This window comes from Bombina bombina, chromosome 1 (genome assembly GCF_027579735.1).
Source record: "Bombina bombina isolate aBomBom1 chromosome 1, aBomBom1.pri, whole genome shotgun sequence".
Classification (NCBI taxonomy): domain Eukaryota; kingdom Metazoa; phylum Chordata; class Amphibia; order Anura; family Bombinatoridae; genus Bombina; species Bombina bombina.
Genome location: NC_069499.1, coordinates 1,159,904,684 through 1,159,919,445, shown reverse-complemented (window position 1 = coordinate 1,159,919,445; position 14,762 = coordinate 1,159,904,684). Strand labels below are relative to the sequence as shown.

At 39.6% G+C, this 14,762-nt stretch overlaps 1 protein-coding gene across 2 annotated transcripts in view; it reads left to right on the top strand.

The window, feature by feature from the left end:
• Positions 1-14,762, top strand: part of DHX8 (DEAH-box helicase 8) — a 271,060-nt gene that overhangs the window by 98,810 nt on the left and 157,488 nt on the right. Inside the window, exons 7-8 of one of the 2 annotated variants that reach the window (XM_053699596.1) lie at positions 9,623-9,976; positions 12,216-12,360. In XM_053699596.1, the coding sequence (XP_053555571.1) occupies positions 9,623-9,976; positions 12,216-12,360 (499 nt within the window). Of the gene's footprint in view, positions 1-9,619; positions 9,977-12,215; positions 12,361-14,762 lie in introns of both variants that reach the window. The other variant, XM_053699595.1, reaches the window with a different exon arrangement.

Below are 14,762 nucleotides of genomic sequence, written 5' to 3'. Positions count from 1 at the left end.
TCCTCTGGCTATGAAAGAAGTATCTCGAATTTTGGTTTGGGCGGAATCCAGCTCCTGTCTAATCTCTGCGGTTCATATCCCAGGTATGGACAATTGGAAAGCGGATTATCTCAGTCGCCAAACGTTGCATCCGGGCGAATGGTCTCTTCACCCAGAGGTATTTCTTCAGATTGTTCAAATGTGGGAACGTCCAGAAATAGATCTGATGGCTTCTCATCTAAACAAGAAACTTCCCAGGTATCTGTCCAGATCCCGGGATCCTCAGGCGGAGGCAGTGGATGCATTATCACTTCCTTGGAAGTATCATCCTGCCTATATCTTTCCGCCTCTAGTTCTTCTTCCAAGAGTAATCTCCAAGATTCTGAAGGAATGCTCGTTTGTTCTGCTGGTAGCTCCGGCATGGCCTCACAGGTTTTGGTATGCGGATCTTGTCCGGATGGCCTCTTGCCAACCGTGGACTCTTCCGTTAAGACCAGACCTTCTGTCTCAAGGTCCTTTTTTCCATCAGGATCTCAAATCCTTAAATTTAAAGGTATGGAGATTGAACGCTTGATTCTTGGTCAAAGAGGTTTCTCTGACTCTGTGATTAATACTATGTTAAAGGCTCGTAAATCTGTATCCAGAGAGATATATTATAGAGTCTGGAAGACTTATATTTCTTGGTGTCTTTCTCATCATTTTTCTTGGCATTCTTTTAGAATACCGAGAATATTACAGTTTCTTCAGGATGGTTTAGATAAGGGTTTCTCCGCAAGTTCCTTGAAAGGACAAATCTCTGCTCTTTCTGTTCTTTTTCACAGAAAGATTGCTATTCTTCCTGATATTCATTGTTTTGTACAAGCTTTGGTTCGTATAAAGCCTGTCATTAAGTCAATTTCTCCTCCTTGGAGTTTGAATTTGGTTCTGGGGGCTCTTCAAGCTCCTCCATTTGAACCTATGCATTCATTGGACATTAAATTACTTTCTTGGAAAGTTTTGTTCCTTTTGGCCATCTCTTCTGCCAGAAGAGTTTCTGAATTATCTGCTCTTTCTTGTGAGTCTCCTTTTCTGATTTTTCATCAGGATAAGGCGGTGTTGCGAACTTCTTTTGAATTTTTACCTAAGTTGTGAATTCCAACAACATTAGTAGAGACATTGTGGTTCCTTCATTATGTCCTAATCCTAAGAATTCTAGGGAGAAATCATTGCATTCTTTGGATGTTGTTAGAGCTTTGAAATATTATGTTGAAGCTACTAAGTCTTTCCGAAAGACTTCTAGTTTATTTGTTATCTTTTCCGGTTCTAGAAAGGCCAGAAAACTTCTGCCATTTCTTTGGCATCTTGGTTGAAATCTTTAATTCATCTTGCCTATGTTGAGTCGGGTAAAACTCCGCCTCAGAGGATTACAGCTCATTCTACTAGGTCAGTTTCTACTTCCTGGGCGTTTAGGAATGAAGCTTCGGTTGATCAGATTTGCAAAGCGGCAACTTGGTCCTCTTTGCATACTTTTACCAATTCTACCATTTTGATGTATTTTCTTCTTCTGAAGCAGTTTTTGGTAGAAAAGTACTTCAGGCAGCGGTTTCAGTTTGAATCTTCTGCTTATGTTTTTCATTAAACTTTATTTTGGGTGTGGATTATTTTCAGCAGGAATTGGCTGTCTTTATTTTATCCCTCCCTCTCTAGTGACTCTTGTGTGGAAAGATCCACATCTTGGGTAGTCATTATCCCATACGTCACTAGCTCATGGACTCTTGCTAATTACATGAAAGAAAACATAATTTATGTAAGAACTTACCTGATAAATTCATTTCTTTCATATTAGCAAGAGTCCATGAGGCCCGCCCTTTTTTGTGGTGGTTATGATTTTTTTGTATAAAGCACAATTATTCCAATTCCTTATTTTATATGCTTTCGCACTTTTTTCTTATCATCCCACTTCTTGGCTATTCGTTAAACTGAATTGTGGGTGTGGTGAGGGGTGTATTTATAGGCATTTTAAGGTTTGGGAAACTTTGCCCCTCCTGGTAGGAATGTATATTCCATACGTCACTAGCTCATGGACTCTTGCTAATATGAAAGAAATGAATTTATCAGGTAAGTTCTTACATAAATTATGTTTTTCCAGATATATTATCATTGTATAGAATTTGTGTTCCTTTCAGATTTTCCAAGAATCTACTCCAGTTTCAATTATCACTATCATGGGAACGATATAACTAGCTATACTGGTTATTCCACATGGAAAGCATAAGAATGGCAGTGGCAATATAATGTTAATGTTTTAATCCTTGATTTACTTAACAAACAATAAAAGAAAGGAACCAATTAAGTAGTTCAGATAAGATAAAGCATGTGTATGCTAAATGGGGGTGTAATTTTTATCTGTGTACTTTCTCAGTCAATGTAAAAGGCATTTTATCAGGCCTAGAGCCCTTTTTCTTTTCTCCATGGTACAGTTCTGCTGTAGGCAAATCAGGCAAAAGCCCAATTTCTTTCTGGTTTATGCTTGCAGCTATTTATTCAAGGTGTTGTGTACTCCATCACAGTTAAAGGGACAGTCAAGTCCCAAAAAAACTTTCATGATTCAAATAGGGCATGTCATTTTAAACAACTTTCCAATTTACTTTTATCACTAATTTTGCTTTGTTCACTTGGTATTCCTAGTTGAAAGCTAAACCTAGGAGGGTCATATGCTATTTTCTTAGACCTTGAAGGCCACCTCTAATCTAAATGCATTTTGATAGTTTTTCACCACTAGAGGGCATTAGTTCACGTGTTTCATATAGATAACATTGAGCTCATGCACGTGAATTTACCATGGAGTCAGCTCTGATTGGCTAAAATGCAAGTCTGTCAAAAGAACTAAAATAAGGGGACAGTCTGAGGCTTAGATGCAAGGTAATTACAAAGGTAAAACATGTATAATTATAACTGTGTTGGTTATGCAAAACTGGGCAATTGGTAATTAAGGGATTATCTATCTTTTAAAACAACAACAATTCTGATGTTGACTGTCCCTTTAAAGGTCAATATAATTGTGAAAATTGTCTGAGTATTCATGGGTGATTTTTGTATAGGTTTTCTCTTGTTAAGTGTATCCAGTCCACGGATCATCCATTACTTATGGGATATTCTCCTTCCCAACAGGAAGTTGCAAGAGGACCACCCACAGCAGAGCTGCTATATAGCTCCTCCCCTAACTGTCATATCCAGTCATTCTCTTGCAAGCCTCAACCAAGATGGAGGTCGTAAGAGGAGTGTGGTGTTTTATACTTAGTTTATTCTTCAATCAAAAGTTTGTTATTTTTAAATGGTGCCGGAGTGTACTGTTTATCTCAGGCAGTATTTAGAAGAGGAATCTGCCTGCGTTTTCTATGATCTTAGCAGAAGTAACTAAGATCCATGGCTGTTCTCACATATTCTGAGGATTGAGGTAACTTCAGAGAGGGAATGGCGTGCAGGTTTTCCTGCAATAAGGTATGTGCAGTTAATATTTTTCTAGGGATGGAATTTGCTAGAAAATGCTGCTGATACCGAACTAATGTAAGTAAAGCCTTAAATGCAGTGATAGCTACTGGTATCAGGCTTATTAATAGAGATGCATACTCTTATAAAAATGTAATATAAAACGTTTGCTGGCATGTTTAATCGTTTTTATATGTTTTTGGTGATAAAACTTATTGGGGCCTAGTTTTTTTCCACATGGCTGGCTTGAATTTTGCCTAGTAACAGTTTCCTTAGGCTTTCCACTGTTGTAATATGAGTGGGAGGGGCCTTTTTTAGTGCTTTTCTGTGCAGATAAAAATACTGACAGAGACATTCAGTTTCCCTCTGCATGATCCAGGACATCTCTGGAGGGCTCAAAAGGCTTCAAAGTCGTTTTTGAGGGAGGTAAAAGGCCACAGTAGAGCTGTGGCAGTTGTTGTGACTGTTTGAAGAAAAAAACAAACAAACAAAAAAAAAACAAACGTTTTTGTCTTTTATTATTCCATTTTGGGTATTAAGGGGTTAATCATCCATTTGCAAGTGGGTGCAATGCTCTGCTAACTTGTTACATACACTGTAAAAATGTCGTTAGTGTAACTGCCTTTTTTCACTGTTGTTTCAAATTTTGACAAAATTTGTGTTTCTTAAAGGTGCAGTAACGTTTTTTATATTGCTTGTAAACTTGTTTAAAGTGTTTTCCAAGCTTGCTAGTCTGTTTAAACATGTCTGACACAGAGGAAACTACTTGTTCATTATGTTTGAAAGCCATGGTGGAGCCCCATAGGAGAATGTGTACTAAATGTATTGATTTCACCTTAAACAGTAAAGATCAGTCTTTAACTATAAAAGAAATATCACCAGAAGATTCTGACGAGGGGGAAGTTATGCCGACTAACTCTCCCCACGTGTCAGACCCTTCGCCTCCCGCTCAGGGGATGCACGCTAATATGGCGCCAGTTACATCAGGGACGCTCATAGCGATTACCTTGCAGGACATGGCTGCAATCATGAATAATACCCTGAATTAAGAGGCAAGCGCGATTGCTCTGGGGTTAGGAGAAATACAGAGCATGCAGATGCTGTAAGGGCCATGTCTGATACTGCGTCACAATATGCAGATCATGAGGACGGAGAGCTTCAGTCTGTGGGTGACATCTCTGATTCGGGGAAACCTGATTCAGAGATTTCTAATTTTAAATTTAAGCTTGAGAACCTCCGTGTGTTGCTTGGGGAGGTATTAGCTGCTCTGAATGACTGTAACACAGTTGCAGTACCAGAGAAATTGTGTAGGCTGGATAAATACTATGCGGTACCGGTGTGTACTGATGGTTTTTCCTATACCTAAAAGGCTTACAGAAATTATTAGCAAGGAGTGGGATAGACCGGGTGTGCCTTTTTCCCCACCTCCTATATTTAGAAAAATGTTTCCAATAGACGCCACTACAAGGGACTTATGGCAGACGGTCCCTAAGGTGGAGGGAGCAGTTTCTACTTTAGCAAAGCGTACTACTATCCCGGTTGAGGACAGTTGTGCTTTTTCAGATCCAATGGATAAAAAATTGGAGGGTTACCTTAAGAAAATGTTTATTCAACAAGGTTTTATTTTACAGCCCCTTGCATGCATTGCACCTGTCACGGCCGCGGCGGCATTCTGGTTTGAGGCCTGGAAGAGGCCATCCATACAGCTCCATTGACTGAAATTATTGACAAGCTTAGAACACTTAAGCTAGCTAACTCATTTGTTTCTGATGCCATTGTTCATTTGACTAAACTAACGGCTAAGAATTCCGGATTCGCCATCCAAGCGCGTAGGGCGCTATGGCTTAAATCCTGGTCAGCTGTCGTGACTTTGAAGTCTAAATTACTCAACATTCCTTTCAAGGGGCAGACCTTATTTGGGCCTGGTTTGAAGGAAATTATTGCTGACATTACTGGAGGTAAGGGTCACACCCTTCCTCAGGACAGGGCCAAAGCAAAGGCCAAACAGTCTAATTTTCGTGCCTTTCGAAATTTCAAGGCAGGTGCAGCATCAACTTCCTCCGCTTCAAAACAAGAGGGAACTTTTGCTCAATCTAAGCAGGCCTGGAAACCTAACCAGTCCTGGAACAAAGGCAAGCAGGCCAGAAAGCCTGCTGCTGCCTCTAAGACAGCATGAAGGAACGGCCCCCTATCCGGCGCCGGATCTAGTAGGGGGCAGACTTTCTCTCTTCGCCCAGGCGTGGGCAAGAGCTGTTCGGGATCCCTGGGCGTTGGAGATCATATCTCAGGGATATCTTCTGGACTTCAAAGCTTCCCCTCCACAAGGGAGATTTCATCTTTCAAGGCTATCTGCAAATCAGATAAAGAAAGAGGCATTCCTACGCTGTGTGCAAGACCTCCTAGTTATGGGAGTGATCCATCCAGTTCCGCGGACAGAACAAGGACAGGGTTTTTATTCGAATCTGTTTGTAGTTCCCAAAAAAGAGGGAACCTTCAGACCAATTTTGGATCTAAAGATCTTAAACAAATTCCTCAGAGTTCCATCTTTCAAAATGGAAACTATTCGGACCATCCTACCCATGATCCAAGAAGGTCAGTACATGACCACAGTGGACTTAAAGGATGCCTACCTTCACATACCGATTCACAAAGATCATCATCGGTTTCTAAGGTTTGCCTTTCTAGACAGGCATTACCAATATGTAGCTCTTCCCTTCGGGTTGGCTACAGCCCCGAGAATCTTTACAAAGTTTCTGGGCTCACTTCTGGCGGTTCTAAGACCGCGAGGCATAGCGGTGGCTCCGTATCTAGACGACATCCTGATACAGGCGTCAAGCTTTCAAGTTGCCAAGTCTCATACAGAGATAGTTCTGGCATTTCTGAGGTTGCACGGGTGGAAAGTGAACGAGGAAAAGAGTTCTCTATCCCCACTCACAAGAGTCTCCTTCTTAGGGACTCTTATAGATTCTGTAGAAATGAAAATTTACCTGACGGAGTCCAGGTTATCAAAACTTCTAAATGCTTGCCGTGTTCTTCACTCCATTCCGCGCCCTTCGGTAGCTCAGTGTATGGAGGTAATCGGCTTAATGGTAGCGGCAATGGACATAGTGCCATTTGCGCGCCTTCATCTCAGACCGCTGCAATTATGCATGCTGAGTCAGTGGAATGGGGATTACACAGATTTGTCCCCTCTGCTAAATCTGGATCAAGAGACCAGAGATTCTCTTCTCTGGTGGTTGTCTCGGGTACACCTGTCCAAGGGTATGACCTTTCGCAGGCCAGATTGGACAATTGTAACAACAGATGCCAGCCTTCTAGGTTGGGGTGCAGTCTGGAATTCCCTGAAGGCACAGGGATCGTGGACTCAGGAGGAGAAACTCCTTCCAATAAATATTCTGGAGTTAAGAGCGATATTCAATGCTCTTCTGGCTTGGCCTCAGTTAGCAACACTGAGGTTCATCAGATTTCAGTCGGACAACATCACGACTGTGGCTTACATCAACCATCAAGAGGGAACCAGGAGTTCCCTAGCGATGTTAGAAGTCTCAAAAATAATTAGCTGGGCAGAGTACCACTCTTGCCACCTGTCAGCAATCCATATCCCAGGCGTGGAGAACTGGGAGGCGTATTTTCTAAGTCGTCAGACTTTCCATCCGGGGGAGTGGGAACTCCATCCGGAGGTGTTTGCTCAGTTGATTCATCGTTGGGGCAAACCAGAGTTGGATCTCATGGCGTCTCGTCAGAACGCCAAGCTTCCTTGTTACGGATCCAGGTCCAGGGACCCAGAAGCGACGCTGATAGATGCTCTAGCAGCGCCTTGGTTCTTCAACCTGGCTTATGTGTTTCCACCGTTTCCTCTGCTCCCTCGACTGATTGCCAAAATCAAACAGGAGAGAGCATCAGTGATTCTGATAGCACCTGCGTGGCCACGCAGGACTTGCTATGCAGACCTAGTGGACATGTCATCCTTTCCACCATGGACTCTGCCTCTAAGACAGGACCTTTTGATACAAGGTCCTTTCAATCATCCAAATCTAATTTCTTTGAGACTGACTGCATGGAGATTGAACGCTTGATTCTATCAAAGCGTGGCTTCTCCGAGTCAGTCATTGATACTTTAATACAGGCACGAAAGCCTGTTACCAGGAAAATCTACCACAAGATATGGAGTAAATATCTTTATTGGTGTGAATCCAAGAATTACTCATGGAGTAAGGTTAGGATTCCTAGAATATTGTCTTTTCTCCAAGAGGGCTTGGACAAAGGATTATCAGCTAGTTCCTTAAAGGGACAGATTTCTGCTCTGTCTATTCTTTTGCACAAGCGTCTGGCAGAGGTTCCAGACGTCCAGGCATTTTGCCAGGCTTTGGTTAGAATTAAGCTCCCCCGTGGAGCTTAAACTTGGTTCTTAAAGTTCTTCAAGGAGTTCAGTTTGAACCCCTTCATTCCATTGATATTAAACTTTTATCTTGGAAAGTTCTGTTTTTGATGGCTATTTCCTCGGCTCGGAGAGTCTCTGAGCTATCTGCCTTACAATGTGATTCTCCTTATCTGATTTTTCATGCAGATAAGGTAGTCCTGCGTACCAAACCTGGGTTTTTACCTAAGGTGGTTTCTAACAAGAATATCAATCAAGAGATTGTTGTTCCATCATTGTGTCCTAATCCTTCTTCAAAGAAGGAACGTCTTTTACATAATCTGGACGTTGTCCGTGCCTTGAAGTTTTACTTACAAGCTACTAAAGATTTTCGTCAAACATCTACCCTGTTTGTCGTTTACTCTGGACAGAGGAGAGGTCAAAAAGCTTCGGCAACCTCTTTCCTTTTGGCTTCGGAGCATAATACGCCTAGCCTATGAGACTGCTGGACAGCAGCCCCCTGAAAGGATTACAGCTCATTCCACTAGAGCTGTGGCTTCCACCTGGGCCTTTAAAAATGAGGCCTCTGTTGAACAGATTTGCAAGGCCGCGACTTGGTCTTCGCTTCACACTTTTTCCAAATTTTACAAATTTGATACTTTTGCTTCTTCGGAGGCTGTTTTTGGGAGAAAGGTTCTTCAGGCAGTGGTTCCTTCCGCTTAATCCTGCCTTGTCCCTCCCATCATCCGTGTACTTTAGCTTTGGTATTGGTATCCCATAAGTAATGGATGATCCGTGGACTGGATACACTTAACAAGAGAAAACATAATTTATTCTTACCTGATAAATTTATTTCTCTTGTAGTGTATCCAGTCCACGGCCCGCCCTGTCCTTTTAAGGCAGGTCTAAATTTTAATTAAACTACAGTCACCACTGCACCCTATGGTTTCTCCTTTCTCTGTTTGTTTTCGGTCGAATGACTGGATATGACAGGGGAGGAGCTATATAGCGGCTCTGCTGTGGGTGGTCCTCTTGCAACTTCCTGTTGGGAAGGAGAATATCCCATAAGTAATGGATGATCCGTGGACTGGATACACTACAAGAGAAATAAATTTATCAGGTAAGCATAAATTATGTTTTTAACACAGTATTATGAATGGGATATAAATTAAACATGACTAACTAAAATTACATTTAAACATGACACACCACACCTTAAAGGGACACTGTACCCAAATTTTTTCTTTCATGATTCAGATAGAGCATGACATTTTAAGCAACTTTCTAATTTACTCCTATTATCAAATTTTCTTTATTCTCTTGGTATCTTTATTTTAAATGCAAGAATTTAAGTTTAGATGCCGGCCCATTTTTAGTGAACAACCTGGGTTGTCCTTGCTGATTGGTGGATAAATTCCTCCACCAATAAAAAATTGCTGTCCAGAGTTCTGAACCCCAAAAAAAGTTTAGATGCCTTCTTTTTCAAATAAAGATAACAAGAAAACAAAGAAAAATTGATAATAGGAGTAAATTAGAAAGTTGCTTAAAATTGCATGCTCTATTTGAATCACGAAAGAAACAATTTGGGTTCAGTGTCACTTTAAGTGTGTTGAACTTCTATTATAGGTTATATTTTGACTTGCTGCGTTTGAGAGTTTAGTATTTACCAGCTCTATGGAAAGCAATGTTTTTATGAATACCAAAATGTAGCATTCATTTTAAAATATTTTATATGTTTGTTAAATTTTCTGACTGTGTTTGACTATGCCTGTAATAGATAATAAATATCTGTGTTAAATTTATCATGATTAACAGAAGTAAGAAAAAGAAGAGGAGCCGAAGCCGCAGCCGTGATCGCAACCGTGACCGCAACCGTGACCACAACCGTAAGAAAAGGTCACGATCCAGATCTCGTTCCAGATCCAGAGAACCAAAAAAAATCAAATCTGAGCATAGATCTAGAAGCCGCAGTCCCAACAAGGATCGCCGGAGCCCCAGCAAAGGTTACCAAAGCCGTAGCCAGCAACAGAAATCACAAAAATACAATGAAAGGTGGAGAGAGAAGCATGTAGACAGACCACCCCCTGAGGAACCATCAATAGGAGACATCTATAATGGAAAGGTCACTAGCATCATGCAGTTTGGGTGCTTTGTTCAGCTTGAGGGACTAAGGTAAACTTTGTTTGAAGAAATACTTTTTTTTTTAATGCAATTTAGTCTTTACTTCACTGTACATTATGTTATCAGTAGTTCATTCTGATCTCTGAGTATGACCATTCTACACTGAGCCCTCATTCACGGATGGCAAAGGAACCATAGTTCCACTTCCATTTTGGGTCTTCAGTTTAACTGGTTCACTCATTATAAACAACTCAGTAATGTTTCTAATGTACATGTGGAGCTTTCAGAGCTGCACTAGAGAGAAACACGTTTTCTATTTTTCATGTCTGACCACCAGAGTGGATTTATTACTTTTGGTGATAATTAATTGTCTGTTCTTTTCTGCACAGTGCTTTTATTAATTTTAGTTCATCCCTTGTAACTTTTTCTGCATCTGTTTTCTGCATTTGGGCTGTATATGATGTGATGGTTCTAGCAAAGCATATGCAAGACGTATCAATCAAAGCAGAAGGAGTAAGCAGTGGGAGGAGGATGCGCCATCAGTTTGTATAGGGGCATGAGGCATGGCTTTTCAATAGCTTTTACTGCCTGGCTGCAGAAAATAATAAATAAAGTTACCGGTGCTGAGCATCCAGGAGCACAATATCATAAGCAAAAGCTTAGGACCATAGAATTTTGCAGGCATTTATGGATTAAAAATCACATTTTTTGTTCATTAGGAATTTATTTTTCTTACTTTCCAGTTTAGTGTCCCATCAAAGGGACATAGAAGTGCAAAAAGAAAATGCTCTTGTTATATGCAATGAATTGCGCATTAAAAATGCTTTATATGTTTAACCCTTGCAAAACCCACAACATACTACACAGAGGTTGTTTAGGGCATTGCTGATTTCAAGCCTCTAGTTGGTACACAACAGTAGAGAGACCATGCACACATTTTAAAGGCAGTGTTCTCCACTGAAAATGCCAGCTGGGTGGCATTATAAAGTAGCCAGGTGGGGGCAGTGTAATTCTTTCTAATATCATAACATTTACTGCTATCCAAAGCACAAAATAAATCTAAAATTTAACATACATTTATTTAATTATATTTGTCCAATAAACAATGACAAAATTTAATATTCGCTCATTTTAGTTTAATATTGTGAATTTTTTTAGCTGTGTGGTCATTAAAATCAGCCGGGTGGTTCACCCACTAAAAAGACCCTGGGGAGAATAATGTATATCCATGACTTCTCTAGTTTTGAGATACTGTGCACATTTTGTTACAAAATGTCCAGTTCTCATACATTTATTCATTTTGCATTACAGTGCTTAGTTACTAATTTTAAACTATGCATACAATTTTTATGTTCCATGTGTGTAATTGCAGATACATACTAGGCATAATAAGGAAACTTTACTGTCCCTTTAAAACCGATAAATATAGACGTGTAATTAAAAGTAGAAGTAAATTCATGTTTGTACACAATAAATACTTATGTATTAATACCCCCTAGCTTTGCAGTTTTTCCTAAGTAAATTTGAGCAAGAGAAGAGTTGAGAAAATGGGAAGCCAGGTAATATAGCTGTAACTAATGCACAGCACTGGGTTTGTTTTGCTGTTACAGTTACTTAGAAAGAGCACTATTTTAAAGGTGTTACATCAGAATTTCATGAGTGGTTGATTATGAAGGGAAGGAATTAAAACCTGCAAGTAAAATATGAACTGAGTCAATTTTGTGAGATTGTTAAAGGGATACTAAATCCAAATTTTTTTTCTTTCATGATTCAGATACAGCATGCAATTTTAAGCAACTTTCTAATTGTACTCCTCTTATCAATTTTCTTTGTTCTCTTGGTATCTTTATTTAAAAAAGAAGGAATGTAAGCTTACGAACTGGCCCATTTTTGGTTCAGAACCCTGGATAGCACTTGCTGATTGGTGGCTGCATTTAACCACCAATCAGCAAGCTGTACCCAGGGGCTGAACCAAAGATGGGCCGGCTTGTAAGTTTACATTCCTGCTTTTTTAAATAAAGATACCAAGAGAACAAAGAAAAATTGATAAGAGGAGTAAATTAGAAAGTTTCTTAAAATTGCATGCTATATCTGAATAATGAAAGAAAAAAATTGGCTACAATATCCCTTTAAGTTTGTAAGAGTGAACCAAGCAAAGGCTGGGCCACTGAGCCCCAGTGAACACGTCTTAAAGACAGTATAGTTTTCTTGTCAGTTGTAGTTTCCTGTCAGGTGGCTGTTCATATGCTAAGGCTGGATTTTTAACACTTTTTTTTCCCCTTGATTGCAGGAAACGATGGGAAGGCTTAGTCCACATCTCGGAGCTCCGACGAGAAGGACGAGTGGCGAATGTGGCAGATGTTGTAAGCAAAGGTCAAAGAGTAAAAGTAAAAGTGCTTTCATTCACTGGATGCAAAACCAGCCTCAGCATGAAGGTATGACTTTAGTTTCTTTAAATGTGTTCAACCCATTACAGTAACATGTCTGCACTAGTGATACTTAAGGGACGCTAACATTTCATGCAACTTTCTTTAATTATGGTTGCCATTTTGGAACTTTGCTTATACTGTAGGTATCTGAAGGAGAGTTGCTGCAAATATGTCAGTACTGGAATGCAGTAAGCGATACATTTCAACATGGTTAGATACATTTAAACCCATGATTAGAAGGAGGCGGGACGTAACCTCAATGCACTGCTTCTAAAAAAAATTTTGTGTTTAAAGGGACATGAAATGCAGATTTTTCCTTTCATGATTCAGATAGAAACAACCTTCCAATTGACCTGTTATCAATTTATTTCATGGCAAGAGTCCATGAGCTAGTGACGTAAGGGATATACAATCCTACCAGGAGGGACAAAGTTTCCCAAACCTCAAAATGCCTATAAATACATTCCTCACCACACCCACAATTCAGTTTTATAAACTTTGCCTCCTATGGAGGTGGTGAAGTAAGTTTGTACTAAGATTTCTATGTTGATATGCGCTTCTCAGCATTTTGAAGCCCGATTCCTTTCAGAGTACAGTGAATGTCAGAGGGATGGGAAGGGAGTATCACCTATTGAATGCAATGGTTTTCCTCATGGGGTATCTATTTCATAGGTTCTCTGTTATCGGTCGTAGAGATTCATCTCCTACCTCCCTTTTCAGATCGACCATATACTCGCATATTCCATTACCTCTGCTGATAACCGTTTCAGTACTGGTTTGGCTATCTGCTATATGTAGATGGGTGTCTTTTGGTAAGTATATTTTCATTACTTAAGACACTCTCAGCTATGGTTTGGCACTTTATGTATTTATATAAAGTTCTAAATATATGTATTGTACTTATATTTGTCATGATTTAGGTTGTCAGTATATTTCCTTTTGCAGACTGTCAGTTTCATATCTGGGAAATGCTTTTTTTTTTTTTTTTTTTTTTTAGGAAAAATTATTTCTTACCTGGGGTTTAGTCTCTTTTTCAAATTGACTGTCTTTTAAATTCGCGGGCAGAATTAGGCTCGCGAGGGCGCAAAATGCCAATGTTTATTGCGTCATTCTTGGCGTCTTAGTCGACGTTGAGTCCTTCACAAGGTTGTGTCATATGTGACACGAGTATGTCATTTCATTATTTAAGACCCTATTCCTATATGCCTCTTGCCTTTTTTTTCTCTATCAGAGGGCTATGCTGTTTTCATTTTTTTTCCCATTCCTGAAACTGCCATATAAGGAAATTGATCATTTTACTTTATATGTTGTTTTTCTCTCTTACATTTGCAAGATGTCTCAATCTGATCCTGTCTCAGAAATCACTGTTATAACCCTGCTGCCTGATAACAGTACCAAAGCTAAGTGCATTTGTTGTAAACTTGTGGAGGTTTTATCTCCTGCTGTGGTTTGTAATAGTTGTCATGATAAACTTTTACATGCAGAGAATGTATCCATCAGTACTAGTTCATTACCTGTTGCTGTTCCCTCAACATCTAATGCACAATATATACCTGTAAATTTAAAAGAATTTATTTCTGATTCCATTCAGAAGGCTTTGTCTACCATCCCCCCTTCTAATAAACGTAAAAGGTCTTTTAAAACTTCTCATTTCAATTCAATTTCAAATGACCGGCAACATGCTGAATTATCCTTCTCTGATGGGGATCTATCTGGTTCAGATGATCCTGCCTCAGATATTGACACTGACAAATCTTCTTATTTATTTAAAATGGAGTATATTTGTTCTTTGTTAAAAGAAGTGTTGATTACATTGGATATGGAGGAAACTAGTCCTCTTGATATTAAAACTAATAAACGTTTAAATTCTGTTTATAAACCTCCTGTGGTTATTCCAGCGGTTTCTCCAGTTCCTGATGCCATTTCTGATATGATTTCTAAGGAATGGAATATGCCTGGTACTTCTTTTATTCCTTCTTCAAGGTTTAAAAAGTTGTATCCTTTGCCAGCAGTTTCTTTAGAGTTTTGGGAAAAGATCCCCAAGGTTGATGGGGCTATCTCTACTCTTGCTAAACGTACTACTATTCCTACGGAAGATAGTACTTCTTTTAAAGATTCTTTAGATAGGAAACTTGAATCTTATTTAAGGAAAGCCTATTTATATTCAGGTCATCTTCTCAGGCCTGCAATTTCTTTGGCTGATGTTGCAGCTGCTTCAACTTTTTGGTTGGAAACCTTAGCGCAACAAGTATCGGATCATGATTTGTCTAGCATTGTTAACTTGATTCAACATGCTAAAAATTTTATTTGTGATGCCATTTTTGATATCATCAAAATTGATGTTAAATCTATGTCTTTAGCTATTTTAGCTAGAAGAGCTTTGTGGCTTAAATCTTGGAATGCTGACA